The sequence below is a fragment of the Myotis daubentonii genome, chromosome 5 (assembly GCF_963259705.1).
Source record: "Myotis daubentonii chromosome 5, mMyoDau2.1, whole genome shotgun sequence".
Taxonomy (NCBI): domain Eukaryota; kingdom Metazoa; phylum Chordata; class Mammalia; order Chiroptera; family Vespertilionidae; genus Myotis; species Myotis daubentonii.
Window position 1 is genome coordinate 53,887,360 of NC_081844.1, and position 15,432 is coordinate 53,902,791.

Consider the following 15,432-nt stretch of genomic DNA (forward strand, 5'->3'; position numbering starts at 1 on the left):
CAGATTATATACAGATGTTGCAATTAACTACCAATTTAAATAATTTGCTTTTGCCTTGGCTGGTGTGGCTCACTCAGTTGGTTGAAGAGTTGTCCTGTAAACCCAAAAGTCACAGGTTTGATTCCTGGTCAGGGCACATACAAAGGTTGTAGGTTGGGTGTGTATGGAAAGCAACAACTGATCAATGTTTCTCTCTCCCTCTTCCTCTAAAAGTAATAATAATAATAATAATAATAATTATTATTATTTTACTCTTGTTTTTCACACCATTAGTTATCTCCAGTGAAGACTAAAGGAGCCTGGGCACATTTTAAGGTAGATACATTATTCTTCAAGTCAACAGTCCCATGATGAAAAGACATTTATCTTTAGCTTTTCAATATATATTATTTTACTTTATGTAACACTTTTGGGGTTCACATCATTTTTCTTTTTTACTAGCAACCAAAATTTAGTAGTACATTGAAAGTATCATGCACCATGATCAAATGGAATTCTTTCTGAGGATTTAAGGATAGCTCAGGATACACAAATCAATAAGTAAGATAAATCACAATAATGGAAATAAAAGATGAAGGAAAAAAACATTTGACAAAATTCAATATTCTTTCATGATAAAACTCTCAACAAATTGTGGAAAGAATATACCTCAACATAATAAATGTCATATGTGAAAGCCCAAAGCCCATGCTCAATGGAGAAAATTTGAAAGCTGTTCTTCTAAGGTCGGGATCAAGACCAGGGTAACCACTCTCACACTCCTATTCAACTTCACCCCTGAAGTCCTAGTGAGAGCAACCAGGCAAGAAGAAAAAAAAAAGGCATGAAAATTAGAAAGGAACAAGTTAAATGATCTCTTTGCAGATACAATAATCGTATATGTAAAAAATCACAAAGATGGTTGAATCGACCCCGGTGAGGTTGGCAAGGCCCCGGTGAGGTTGAAACGTCCCCGGTGAGGTAGGGACGGCCCCAGTGAGGTTGGGACAGATAATGGGGACCAGTATAGACTGATGAACAGGGGTAGATGCAGAGGCAGAGCAACATTGAACAGACTGTCAAACTACAGTGGGAAGCCTGGGGAGGGTTTGGGGGGGGGATTAAGAGATCAACCGAAGGACTTATATGCATGCATATAAGATTAACCAATGGACACAAGACACCGAGGGGGGGGGGGCCGGGGGAATGTCAAGGGGGGGGGGAAGGAGACATATGTAATACTCTTTGTAATACTTTAAGAAATAAAAATTATAAAAAAAAATCACAAAGAATCCACCAAACACTAGTAGAATGAATAAAAAAATTCAATAAAGTTGTAGGATACAAAATCAAGAAACAAAGTCAGTTGTGTATTTGCATGCTTAAAACTATCAGATAAAGATATAATAAAATAAGTTCCATTCATGATATGAAAACAATAAAATACTTGAAAATAAATTTAAGAAACATAATGATCTATTCAATAAAAAAATAAGACATTGATGAAATTAAAGAATAGATAAATAACTGGAAATATATTCCAAGGAACTATGAAGATTAATTTTGTTTTTAAAAAAATTATTGAAGTTATTAGGGTAACATTGGTTAATGAAATTACATAGGTTGCAGGTGTACAATTCTATAATACATCATCTGTATATTGTATATTGAGTCCACCTCCTTCAGTCCCATTTATCCCCCTTTATTCTTTACTAGAGGCCCAATGCACAAAATCGTGCAAAGGACTTGGCCCCCACCACTGTGGCAGCCGCCTCTGCCTCGGCCGGCCCTCACAGCCCCGGCTTCGTCTGGAAGGACATCTGGTCTAATTAGCATATTATGCTTTTATTATATAGGATTCTCTTCTACCTCCCCCTACCCTCCTCTTTTCCCTCTGCTAATCACCATGCTGTAGTCTGTGTCTATGAGTGTTTTTTTTTTTACTTAATCTCTTCATCTTTTTCACCCTTCATATGATTTCTTTTTCAGAATACTCTAAATTAAAGGTCAGTGAAAGGATGAACACTTTGCTACATGAATACTTTGAAATGTAGCTAATATTATTATTCCATTTGGGGGTGAATGAATTTTTTATTTTTTCAATTTAGAAGACACTGCATATACATTGTATTTAACTTTAGAAGTAACACCTTTTTCTTTTTTGTTTATCCTCTTCTGGGATACTTTCCTTTGATTTTTATAGAGTGGAAGGGATGGGGGGAGACAAAGAAAAACACTGATATGAGAGAGACAAATCGATTGCTTGCCTCCTGCACGTGCCCCAACCAGGGCAGGGGAATCGAGTATGCAACCGAGGCACTTGCCAGGCCTTCATGTCTTCATCTGCAAAAAAGGACGTTAATCAGATAATCTCTAAGAAACCATCTATTTCAGTCTACAGCAGCCATTTTCCAACCTTTTCCATCTCATGACACACACAAACTAATTACTAAAATTCTGTGGCACACCAAAACATATATTTTTTTATTTGAAAAAAATAGGTATAATTTGGATTCATTAATATTGGACAGCTATTGTTGTGTTGCCTCTTCAAGTGCAATTTTTTCTTGAATAAAGTCTACTTTAATAAGAGAAAAGTCAGCTATTTCTCTGTCCCATACCCCACAATTTCCCAAATCCTGACTGTTCAGTCTTATCTTCCTGGCTGCTTTTCCCTTTCTACTTAAAACATTTATAAAGTGCTGTTCTGCTGATTACAAGCATTATGCCCTTTTATGCATATTGGCTTTAAAAATATGCTAACCAGGGACATGTATATGCTCTTGGAGGTGTAAATTGGCAAAACCTTTCTTGAAAGCCAACTGGCAATATATAACAGTCTTAAAAGTTTGTATATATTTTGAGGGCTCATTTTTACTTCTAAGCATCCAACCAAGGGAATAACCAGGTAAGAGTACAAAGATGAATGTATGCATATTCAAATTACCTTTATAATTGTTAACTAAAACATCTAACTTCAGGAGAGGTAGGTAGTTTCATGCAATACTTACTAACTTGGCAAGTGATTTATTTTATCTTTAATTTTTTGAAATTAATTTCTATTTTTTTCTACAATGAATACAAATTACTTAACACAGTGGCTATATTTACTTATTTCTTTTGCAAATGTACCCATGTCTCTGAATCACTAATATCTTTAGTTTATTCTGAAAAATCATCAACCCATAAACCTATTTAATTCCTTAGCTAATATAATTGTTATTAAAATGTGGTAAAAGTGGGTATGTTCTCCCTAAAGAGATTTCAATTGAGGGGGAAAAAAAACTTACTGAGATAAAACAATTACAGAAACACCTAATAATATGTCCTATGTCCTCAGAGTTTCCAAAAGTTGCTTCTTATTTTAAATGATGAAGAGCCAGAGAAACAAGGTACTGCAGCAAACACTTTTAATAAGAATACAAAATTCACACCAGAGGCACATTCTGGGGAATGTAAATGAACTATCACAAGTAGTAATTCTGCTGGAAGAATAAAATAAGGCTCTCAGGAGTACAAATATACAGGAGGGAATGATTTAAAATAGGTTTATGATTTACAATCACATTACATTGTATTAAGCACTGAAAACAGGCATATTATTTAAAAAGCCAGCTAAAAGGCATTTGAACATATATAACAAATCTTACAGTCCACAAGTTCATATATAACAGTAATTTTAAGTACTTCATTTCAACACAAAAGAACAGGTGAAGGAATACCTCTCAAAATATTAATTTATGTCTATGACAAAAATCAAGAAAACTTATACTGAAAAAGGATTACATTACTGATTGAACCACACAGTGGACAGGCCAACCACATGAACACAAAACCAACAGCGCTGAGCAGCTAAACTAGTGCTGGCCTTTCCAGTCCCCCTTGTTCTTACCACCACTCCGCCCCATACTGCCTTTCCATTACTCATGAAAAAACTCCTGTCTCCCCATTCCATAAAAGGAATGAAGAAAAACCAAATAGTGTATTCAAAAGTTGATTTCACCTTAAACCCTAAATGTGGTTTAATGCGTACAAAGAAACCCAACATTTATACACAGTGCTCCTTTCCAAGGAAGGAACAGACAGGTCAAACATTATCTGAAAGGGGTTTCCTTATGGATTCTGTACATTGGTTGAATGAGAATTACTGTATTTGAGAAGGCACATATCTGTGATTTAAGGCTTAACCGGTATTGTTACATATGGAAGTCAATGAAAGCTGTCTAGGAATTCACTTCTGTCAAAATAGATTTTACCCAAAAACTAGCTTTCTGAGCACATATTTCTACCTTAGAAACCATCAAGAATTTCTATTCCCAAGTCCACCTGTCAAAAAATTTTTTTTTCTTAAGCAGGTTTCATCATGAATCAAAAGACTGCTAACATAACCACCCTCTGACTTTGGATGATGCATATTCATAAGCTCAAAAGCCTCATAGAAATTAGTGTGATTCCTGCATCTTAAAAAAAAAAAAAAAGTCTAAACAAAAGTACAATGGTACAGATTCATTTTTTAAAAGATATTTGCCAAAACTCCACAAGCTAATCAGTCATTCATTAGAGCGGCTGCCAGCCTATCGTGGATGCTGTAGGAACATCAAATAATTTTACTCTGCAAAATAGTCTCTTCTTTCTTTAAGACAATACATGAAAATGAATCTCTTAAAGATGTTTAATATATTCATATATAAAATATCTGATGTTGATACAAATCATGTAAACCTCCCTTTGGAAAAGTTACAACTGGCCCTCATTCCCAGGACCAAAATCCTTGAATTTTGATCCGGTCAGTGCAAAGCTATATTAGATGTTTTCAAACTACAGAAATAGCCATCAACCCTTACAATACAAAAGGACTTCTCAAAAAGAAAAATTACTGTGTTCAGATTATAGAAATTAGGTTTTCGTTAAAACCGCCCACCTTCCCATCAAATTTAACAGTTCAATTGTTAAGGTATGAAAAAGGGAAAAATTAAAGCTGTTTGTGTGAGAATCTCTACAATGGTTGTCACCCGTCTCTCTTCTCCCAACTGTGCTTCATTCTTATTAGGTTTGTTTAGAAATAGAACCATGTGACTTTCCTTTTTTTGTTTGTTTTTTGTTTCCAGGAGTGATTTTACTGTTCTTCAAGCCAAGATGGGGCATCCACTCCAGGCGTTTTCAACTTGATGTGGAACTGTTTAAGGGTCTGTTCAAGCTGCTTCTGGTTCCCAGCAAAGTAGGCGGCGATGGCATTGTGGAAAAGGACCAGCTGGTTGTGCAATACTTTCACCTGTGAACAGGGCAGAGTACAAGACCACGCATTAACACCAATGACAACGAACTGTCTCACATATCTCTCTCCTCAGGAAATGCTGTTTTAATAATGCAAAGTAGTTCACATATACCTACTGTACACTGTCTTGCAGGGTCTGAGCCTTTGATGACTTTTAATTTCCCTACAGGGGACAGATCAGTTTAAGAAGCTAAATATGTACAGGCATACCTTGTTTTATTATGGGCAGCTTTACTGAGCTTTACAGATGTTGCGTATTTTACAAACTGAAAGCAAGACCCTCCACCAGCAAAAAGATTACGACCTGCTTTATTGCAGTGGTGTGTAACTGAACCTGCATTATCTCCAAGGCATGCCTGTACTCTGCTAGCCATTTTCAAACATTGTTGAGGGCGTTAATTAAAAAATATCATTAAATACCCTTTCAAACTAAGGATATTCAAAATCAAATACTGAACAGGAAAAATTATATACAAATTACTAATGACATACACTCTATACCAAGTATAGACATCAAAGGATGGGGAACCTCAACGTAGAGACACTTATTAAGGACACAGGACAATCACAGGAAAAGCAGGTTTCTGGATGGCAATTTAGGAGATGAGTGAAGTATCCTATTACAGTGGACTATTACAATGGCCCCAGAGAATCACTCCTCTCAAAAGCCACACCCCTGGGGACTGTTCTACAAGGTATTAAAAAGAAAAACCACAGGCCCAAGATGGCTGTCACTTATGCTAGATGCAAAACCTAACCTGCCTGCAGTTTCAGCCTCTCCCAGGATGGAATTTTAAACCAATCAGCCAGGAATTTCCTGATCCACACCAGTGAGGTGTTCTGCCTGATAAGACCCCTGCCTTTCCCTAAAGGTAAGTGTCCTTGCCAGAAATAATCTACTCTTTATTAGTTCTAAACTCTGTCTACAAAATCCTTCCATTTTGTACAATCCACTTGAATGGCCTCCTAGTTGCTAGATGGGATGCTGCTCAGTTCATGAACTACATAGTAAAGCCCATTAGATCTCCAAATTTAGTGGGTTTTTTTTTAACAAATAAAAGTAAGCTTGGCCATGTAACGTTAGAAAATGAGGCCTGAGAAGCAAGTGCTTGCCCTGCTGGGGGTGAAAGCCCATAGGAGAGGAGTGTGTGCCAATCTTAGTTGTACCACTTTCTAGTGTCTTTGCGACACAGGCACAGGTTACTTCTAACTTCATTGGCCAAGGTCTTTATCCGTTTATCAGGGATGCCATTACCAGCTGAATCTGCTGTGCTGTTGTAAGGGTTAAATGAAATGGGATACTACCCAGCACACTGTCTGACACAGAATAGTACTCATTCAATTTCAGTGAAATCCAAGGTTACCTATTTGACAGTCAAATCTTTAATCAACACTGACTTTTCTTAGTGAAACAAAATTTCACTTATTTAGAACCCACTGATTTGGAATTTGTAAGAAGATTGTAATACTGTGGTTTATAATAAGGAAAATATAATTGATCTTCATCCTTACTCTGGGAAAATAGCTCCTAAAACCTTTGTAATTTCCTAAAGGATAAGAGGATGGGAACATCTTTTGTTATAATACTTGGTCTCTTGGTGTACATCTGAAACAGTTCCAGAGCTAAAAGGAGTATTTTTTGTTGTTGTTCATAATGAGCCCTTTCAACCATACTCCACTTTATGATAATGAGATTGGTGGCAACCAAACCTCATCCTGTGGTTCTCTAGGGACTTTCCAAAAATCTCATTATCATAAAGTGGGGTATGGTGAGAGGGGCTACAGGCTGAACTAATTACCAATGGACAATGCCTTAATCAATCAGACCTATGTAATGAAACCCCACAAAACCCCCTAAAGTACGGGGTTTGGAGGGCTTCTGGGCTGATGAACGCGCTGCGGACAGCAGCTCTATGCTCAGGACCTTCCCAAACCCCGCCTTATGTACTAGTATCTCTTCATCTGGCTCTTCATCTGTAGCCTTTAACATTTGTAATAAACAGGGAATCTAGTAGGAAAACTGTCTTCCTGAGTTCTGTGAGCCACTCTAGCAAGTGATTGAATCCAAGGAGGGGTTGTGAGAACCCTTGATTTATAGCCAGTCCATCAGAAAAACAAGTGAAAACCTGGACTTTCAATTGGTGTCTGAAGGTGGTGATGGTGGTGGGGTCCACAGTGTCAGAACTGAATTGAATTGTAGGACACCCAGCCGGCGTCGAGAATCAGTCAGTGTGGGAAAAAGCCCACTCATGTGGTGTCCCAAGTGTGTGAGAAGTGTTGTATGAAAGAAGAAATATGAGTTCTTTCCTTTTCAAAGATAGAAATCGATCAGTTTACCTCAACACAATAAAAAAAAGGCCAGATGTGGAGGAGGGAAAGGTGGATATGAAGAGCTCAGTTTCAGATGCCTTCCAGGGAACACCCAGGGAAAGGCTGACTAGGTAGCTGTATTTTTGAAACTGAATGAGTTCAGGATAGCAGTCCAGGATGGAAATGTGAATTGGAAGTCAATATAGTACTTCAATATACAGATGATATGCAAACCCATGTGACTAGATAAGCTCATCAAGAGAGTGTATAGACAAAAAGAGATCCAAGGACTGAGTCATGAAGTGAACCTTGACCTTTACACCTCACTACATCTCCAGAATTTAAATTGAAATGGATTAAAGGCCTAAATGTCAAAGCTAAAACCCAGCCCTAGCTGGTCTGGCTCAGTGGATAGTAATTGGCTCATGGACTGAAGGGTCCTGGGTTCAATTTCAGTCAAGGGCACTGTACCTTGATTGCAGGCTCAATCCCCAGCCCAGGCCAGGCGTGTGCAGGAGGCAACTAATCAATGTGTCTCTCTCACATTGATGTTTCTCTCTGTGTGTGTGTGTCTACCCTTCCTCCCCACCGCCACTTCCTTCTACTCTCTCTAAGAAATCAATGAAAAAGTATCCTCAGGTGAGGACTAACAACAACAAAAAAGCTAAAAACCTATAAAACTTCTAGAAAAACACATAGGAGAAAATCTTAATGATCTTGGGTTTGGCAAAGATTTTAACCCTTTGCGGTCCAATGTTATTTTTGGAATTCAAACAGTCTGGTCCAAATTAATTGACGAGATTGAATGTTGAACTTTTTAATGTTCTTATTGCTTGATGTTGGACCTGCTCCTAGTGCCTGGTCTGTCGAGTCAGCCTCGAGGTTGGACCGAAAAGGGTCAAAATAGTACACACAAAGCATCCTATCTAATAAAAGGGTAATATGCAAATTAGCCATCACTCCATCACAAATATGGCGGCACCCAGTCCTCTCAGCCCCCTTGGAGTCCCCCAGTCCTGGGGGGGGCGGCCGCTGAGAGTGGGCAGTGTGAGCGGCCTGGTAGAATGTTTGCTTCGTCGCCATAGTGACGAGGCAAGCATTCCACCCTAGCCACATAGGGCCTCTGGGCAGCGGTCACGGAGCGGCTGGGGTGGGGAGGCGAACACTTGCTTCGTCACCCTGGTGATGAGGCAAGCATTCTACGCCTGGCCACGGAGGGCCTCTGGGAGGTTGGACACAAAACACTTGTGTCATTGCAGGCTAGGCTGAGGGGACCCCCCCCCCCGCCCCGATGCATGAATTTCATGCACCAGGCCTCTAGTAAATTATAATAGAAAGACATTAATAAATTGGACTTCATCAAAATTAAAATATTTTTCTCTTCAAAAGACATTTATAAAAATAAAAAGGCAAGCCACATATTGAAAGACAATATTTGCAAAATATGCATAAGACAAAGAATCTGATACTACAATATATAAGGAATTCTTATAATTGAATAAGACAATAAACAATAAAATGGGGAAAAGATCTCTGTGTGTGTGTGTGGGTGGGGGGGGGAGGAGAACAATGGTGCTTGGAAAACTGGTTATTCACTCACTACCTGGAGAGAAAACTGGATTCCTAATTCACATGATATAAATAAAATATAAATAAACCAGCTCCAGGTGGATATGGAATTGTGAAAAACAAAAAAATCTAAAACTTTTAGAAAAATCTTACAACCTTGGGTTTGAAAAGATTTCTTAAATAGGAAGCAAAAGGCACTAACAAATAAAAGATTGATAACTTAAACTAGTTTAAGGTCTTCTGTTTGTCAACAACTATTGTAAAGAGAGTAAAATCACAAGTCATAAATGGTATAAGATATATATATATATAACACATAAACAAAAAAGGATTAGTACAAAAATACATGAAGAACTCCTACAAATCAATTAAAAAACAAACAAAAGAACAACCCCAAACAACTCAACAGAAATATAGGCAAAGGCATGAATTGGTATTTTATATTGGAAGAAATATATGTGGTCAATAAATAATGAGGGAAATAAAAATGAAGAACACACAAAAGAATACCATTTTATTCACTTTGAAGAGACTGTGGCCCGAAGGGGACTGTGTACATTACTGGTGGAATGTAAACTGGTACGTCCACATTAGAAAACAACTTGGCTTTATTTTAGAAAGCTGAACACTCACAATGCCTTATGAGGAAAGGTCAGGAATATTCATGGCAGGCACAGAACAATACAAATGTCCTTTAACAGTAGAATGAAAAAAATATAAGGTAAGAGGGGGGTAAGGGAATAGGTTAGGGAAGGAATCCTGTATAATAAAGAGGTAATATACAAATTAACCCTCATGCCCTCACAAGATGGCTGCCTACGACCAAGCTGGCAGGGGGGTTAGTGAGGGATGACCAAATGACTGAACAAGCAGGCTGTGTGGGGTGACCAGGCCGGCGGGGGTGGGGGTGCAGTTGGGGGTGACCAGGCTGGCAGGGGGGGGGCAGTGAGGGGCAACTAGGCTGGCAGGGGGTAATTTGGAGGCGACCAGGCCGGCAGGGGGGACAGTAAAGGGTGACAGTAAAGGGCAGTTGGGGGCGACCTGGCCAGCAACGGGGGGCAGTTAGCGGCAACCAGGCAGGTGAGAGATTAGGAGCCAGTGGTCCAGGATTGTGAGAGGGATGTCTGATAGGGCCTAAACCAGCAGTCGGACATCCCCAAAGTGGTCCTGGATTTCAGAGGGTGCAGGCTGGGCTGAGGGAACGCTTCCCCCACCCCCACACACACGAATTTTGTGCACCAGGCCTTTAGTAGGAAGATAATAACATTATTGGTAATGTTCTAGTTCTTGGGTTGAAAGGTGGGGTCACAGATGTTTATTATGTTTTATAACTTAAATATGCATTACATTTATTATTTTGTATGTCTAGCAAATGTTATTTTTTAAAAAGACAAAGACCCTGACTGGGTGGCTCAGCTGGTTCGAGTGTCATTCTGAGCATCAAAAGGCTGCAGGTTCAATTCCCAGTCAGGGCACATATCTAGGTTGCTGGTTGGATCCCTGGTGGGGTGAGTAAAGGAGGCAAATATTCTCTATGTTTCTCTCTCACATTGATGTGGTTTTTTCTCTCTCTCTCTTTCCCTTCTTGTGTCTCTAAAAATCAATCCTCAGGTGAGGATTAAAAAAACAAAGATAAAGGAAAAAAAACACAGGAAAATAATGAAGCTTTATGACTCATTTCAGATATAGGATCAAAAATAGACTATAAATGAGTTAACAGATCTAAAAGTGAAACTAAATTTAAAGGTTTCATATACCCTTTCCAGATTCTAATTCTTTCAGTTGCCATAAATCAATTCTGTTTACCATCAAGACATTCACCTTTTCTTGTAGTGTCTGAAGTAATGAACCTCAGGGAATATAAAAAAAACTCATATCAGTCCCTAAAATACAATGTTACAATGCTCATGAACTGATATGTGATGCATCTTGAATTTTTGCAAACCACACTTAAAATTTCCTTCTCTATAATGACATTTTCTAGATCAGGGACAAAGCAAATTTATTACAAATAAACCATTTATTAACTTGTACTTTCCTCTGTCCATTAGTTAAATAAACCTTTTCTTTGTCTGCAGAGACTCTTGTTAGCTGAAGAAGAAAGTTAAGATAGCTAAGAGAGAATAAAAGATCTGGGAAAATGGGGCTCCATTCCCATTTCCCCCCAAGTTTACTATGTGAACTCTCTTCTCACTTGCATAATGAAGAAGCTGAATTAAAAATTTTATGGTTCCTTTCTACCAACATTTTCTGAGAAAAGTAATTGCTTTTTAAATAGAGGTATTCCTATATCTGGAAATTCAAAAGAAAAACATTACATTATTCCTATTTATTTTCAAGGACAGAAACTAACTCCTCTTTTAGAGATATATTAAATTCAACCGAGAGTTTATCAGTTTATGAACCAGCCCATTAATTAACTTTCTTCCCTATTTAGAGGTATGTTTTAAAGGCTTTCACATTAGTAGCCTACCTGCATCACAAAGTAATTTTTGACCTTGCTCTACTATCATCTGGGCCTTTCCTGTTTTCCAATTTTTGATGATCCTTGGCTCTTGGAATTATAGAGCAATTCAGGAGCCTCTGTCCATTTAATGTGGAATTTAAATGTTCAGAAACAGAGTCTACCCAATTACTTTATTGCTCTTTGGGTCACAAAATAATGTTGCCTTTAATTTTAATCCCCATGTTCTAGAATTAGAGGAGACAATAAAAGTAGAGTACAGGATTGGTTCATTACTGGATTTCCAGAGAGCTGTTCTAACAGTCTAGAAAGTTAACCAAAGAGAAAGTGGGAAGGGCATCAGTCAATCTTTAGCTAACCCTACAAATGTCAACACAAGTCAGGTTCCCCGCTCCCTAGAGTAGCTGACAAACCCAACATGGAGAAACACCTCTTTGTGTAGCCAAGGAAGCATTTATTAACAAAGCCTCAAATGGGGTGCATTAGCTGTGTTTAAAATGTCCCCCTACCCCCAATGAAACTTAATTCATGGGAAACCAAGGAAAGAGGGTGCTTTTTGGACTGACTTCTAGTTTTCACAACAAAATGATATAATACCTGTTTTTCCAAAAACATTCCCCCAGTAATTGTGAGAAGGTTGATGTGTAGAGCCTTTAGAAGTATACATACACTTCAGAGCAGCTCCCTTGAATGAGAGCCTTTGGGGCTTTGCAGCTTTTCAGTGATAATTATGGAAAGAAAGCATACAATTTCATTGTCACTTTACTCTCAGAAGCTATTTTATACCAAAACAGATTACTTATCTCATTTTCCTACTAGCAATGATTATGTGTTATCCTAATACAAGTTTTAGTTTTAGCAGTATGTCTTCAAAATCAGATACAAATTTAAGTAAGAATGGTATTGACTGTTTTATCCAATCAACCACTACTAAATAAAAAATAAAGGGAAATAAAAATAAACTAATAAACCAAATTTCAATGTGAACATACTTTCTAAATGAAATCAATTAAAAATATTTTCTGGCTATCTTTGATGAATTAATTTACATTATGACACATATTCACATAATGTCTTCAATGCAATTCAGACTGATAGGCTATAATTGATCCTCAGAATGTGTTGGTTACTAAACAAATATAAATCATTACCAATTAAAGGGAAGAATTAAATAATATTAGAGAAGCAGTTCCATACAATTTTAAAGATAACAATTTTACAATCATGGTAATAACTGTGCTGTTATCACTATATATAAGGTATTTTAGCAAGACTTAAAAGTATTATTTTAAGTTATTTGCTTATTTATCAGGTTAGCTTTACTAGGCTGTTTGGTCTTATAAAGGTCAATCTAAGAAAGATTCTGTTTCTCAAACAGAACTGGCTTAAAGTGAGGTGGGGGAAAGGTCAAACCTGCTTTTGGGAGAAGGGCCAAAAAGCCAAAACCTTTGAGAAAATATTTTAGGGTCATTACACTTTAAAACTTACTTCTATATTTATACTGTAAGATTGTGAGAAGTGATCAGCATAGAGAATCAAAGAAACAGCCACGTATTTTGATAGACTATTGTTTGATGTGGTGGGGACACTAACTTTTGTGAGGCACTTTGTATGTGACAGATAATATGTTACCCTTACATCTATTTTGTCCAGTCTTTTATTCTCTCCATGTGATGGTTAAAAAAAGCAGACTCAGAAGGTTAAGTAACTTGCCTAAGGTTAGAGAGCTAGGAAGCAGATGTGCTGGCATTTGGGAAACTCAGGAATGTCTATTCCAAGACTGGCCCGTGTTCTTTCACCTCTTCTTACATGCCTCTATTCCTAAGGCAATTCACATTTTGGAAAGCTTTTCAACAAAGTTGGAAACAAACAAAGATAGGCCAGAACACTTAAAAGAAGGGTAGAAATGTAGAAAAGACATATTTTAACCTTCCTAATTTTGTCTCTGGCCCTGAAGTTGCATTTAAACATCCTCAGGACAAGGATCTCACACAAGGGTTGGAGCAGATGAAAGAAATAAAAGTGAATTCTTTCTAACATTATGAAGATTAACTAGAGACCCAGTGCACGAAAATTTGTGCATGGGAGGGGGTCGGTCCCTTAGCCTGTCCTGCCCCCTCTCACAGTCCAGGAGCCCTCAGGGGATGTCCTGATGGCCTATAGGGTGCGGGCCTAAGCTGCAGTCTGGCCTCCCTCTGCAGAAGGTGACCAGGCCGATCAGGGGAAGGCGCCGCCCCATCACACTGCTGTTGCTGCCACTGCCAGCCGCTGCGGCTGCCTGGCCTCGGCACTCGCAGCTGCCGCGGCTTTGTCTGGAAGGACATCCGGCTGTCTGGTCTAATTAGCATATTATGCTTTTATTATTATAGATGCCATATTAAACTTCCATATGATCTTTCATAATTATAGAGCAGGAAAAATCTATAATGAACTATTTGTTGATGTATGTTAGAAAAGATTTAAAGTGGTTATAAGGATAAATAAAATACAACAGAAAAGCAGAAATTTCAAATAGGAGCAAAAGAAGATAGTAATAACAATTCCAGGCAGAAACAGGATGATGACAAATTTGATAAATTTTCAAAACCTAACATAGAAATACACTAAATCACTGTGAATTCAATTACAAAGAACTTTCATAGAGATCTGCCAAACAATGAGCAACCAGATCAGACATAAGCAAAACCACTATAGCAACATCTGGTGAATGACCTAAAATATAGCACACAATACTTTAATTGTTAAAGGGCAAAACAAACTTCAACACTGACTACTAAGGCAGAGACAAGCTGCAGTTTAAAATAGAAACTGGGTAAGAGAAATTTAAGAGCAGGACTGATAGATGATGCCAAGTAGATTACACTGAAAACTTTCTCCTGCCCACATAGCATGTATCAATAGAAGATAAATACTATTTACAAACTTACTGACTGAAAAACCTGAAGAGAAGTATTACTTTGTAGGCATCAAAACCATAAAAATGAACTTTTATTTACAAATCAAATTTATAATACATACATTCTTACCAGAGATGCTGAAGTAAATAAGAAAAAGAGGCAAATTACAATTAAAAATTATGTTATATTTATAATTGTTATAATTCTTCAAATTAATTATTGGCTCTCCAAATAATTTGATTAAATAGGGGTTTATATTACATGTACAACAATATTGGGGTAATAGCTGTGAGGAAAGATGGAACAAAGTCATTCTTTAGTAAGATGTCTCCAACCACTAATATAAAAGTATTAACTCCTCTCTTTACTCCCAACTATCTAAAAATATGTAATTATTTGCTTTCTCTGCCATCACTGATCTTTTTTTCAGTAAGAGACCAGAAGAGTAGCAAGCAGGAAAGTATATCTGTCTTGGTTTTTTATTAGGTTTGTGATTTTATTACTTTGCAATAGATTTGGAAATGCCTGTCCTGTCAAAGCAACTACCAGCTGAGAAAGAGACACTATCAAAAATAAGGGCGTGGGCACTGGGAAGGGAGTGAGGGAAGAAAGACAAATATGAACTACAAGTGGAGGTGGGAGAACATATTTTACTTTTCAGACTCACTAGGACAGGTTTCAACAAATCACTGACAAGCAGGTTAAAAAAAGCATCCTACAAGGGAAAGAAGGGCAGTCCTCTTTTGAAAAGGTAACTGATGAAACATAATCTGTAAACGCCAGTAACACCAGATAACACAGTTGTGGCAGTGTCTTGTAAATCTTTATCCGACGGTATAGTAAAACCCTTAATGCACAGGTTCCTTCTGCCTTAGCAAAACTTCCTATTGCCTTTCTGTTCTATGGTCTACAGTGTTAGCTCCCTCCCCTGCCTCCCT

General features: G+C 37.8%; 1 protein-coding gene across 5 annotated transcripts in view; it reads right to left on the bottom strand.

Moving 5' to 3' along the window:
• Positions 1–3,372: 3,372 nt before the first annotated feature.
• The window catches only part of ARFIP1 (ADP ribosylation factor interacting protein 1), an 84,359-nt gene continuing 72,299 nt past the window's right edge, over positions 3,373–15,432 (bottom strand). For all 5 annotated transcript variants that reach the window (XM_059697827.1, XM_059697826.1, XM_059697825.1 and 2 more), the window contains one exon: positions 3,373–5,251. In XM_059697827.1, coding sequence (XP_059553810.1) covers positions 5,096–5,251 — 156 coding nt within the window. In that variant the 3' untranslated portion in view covers positions 3,373–5,095. The remainder of the gene's footprint in view (positions 5,252–15,432) is intronic.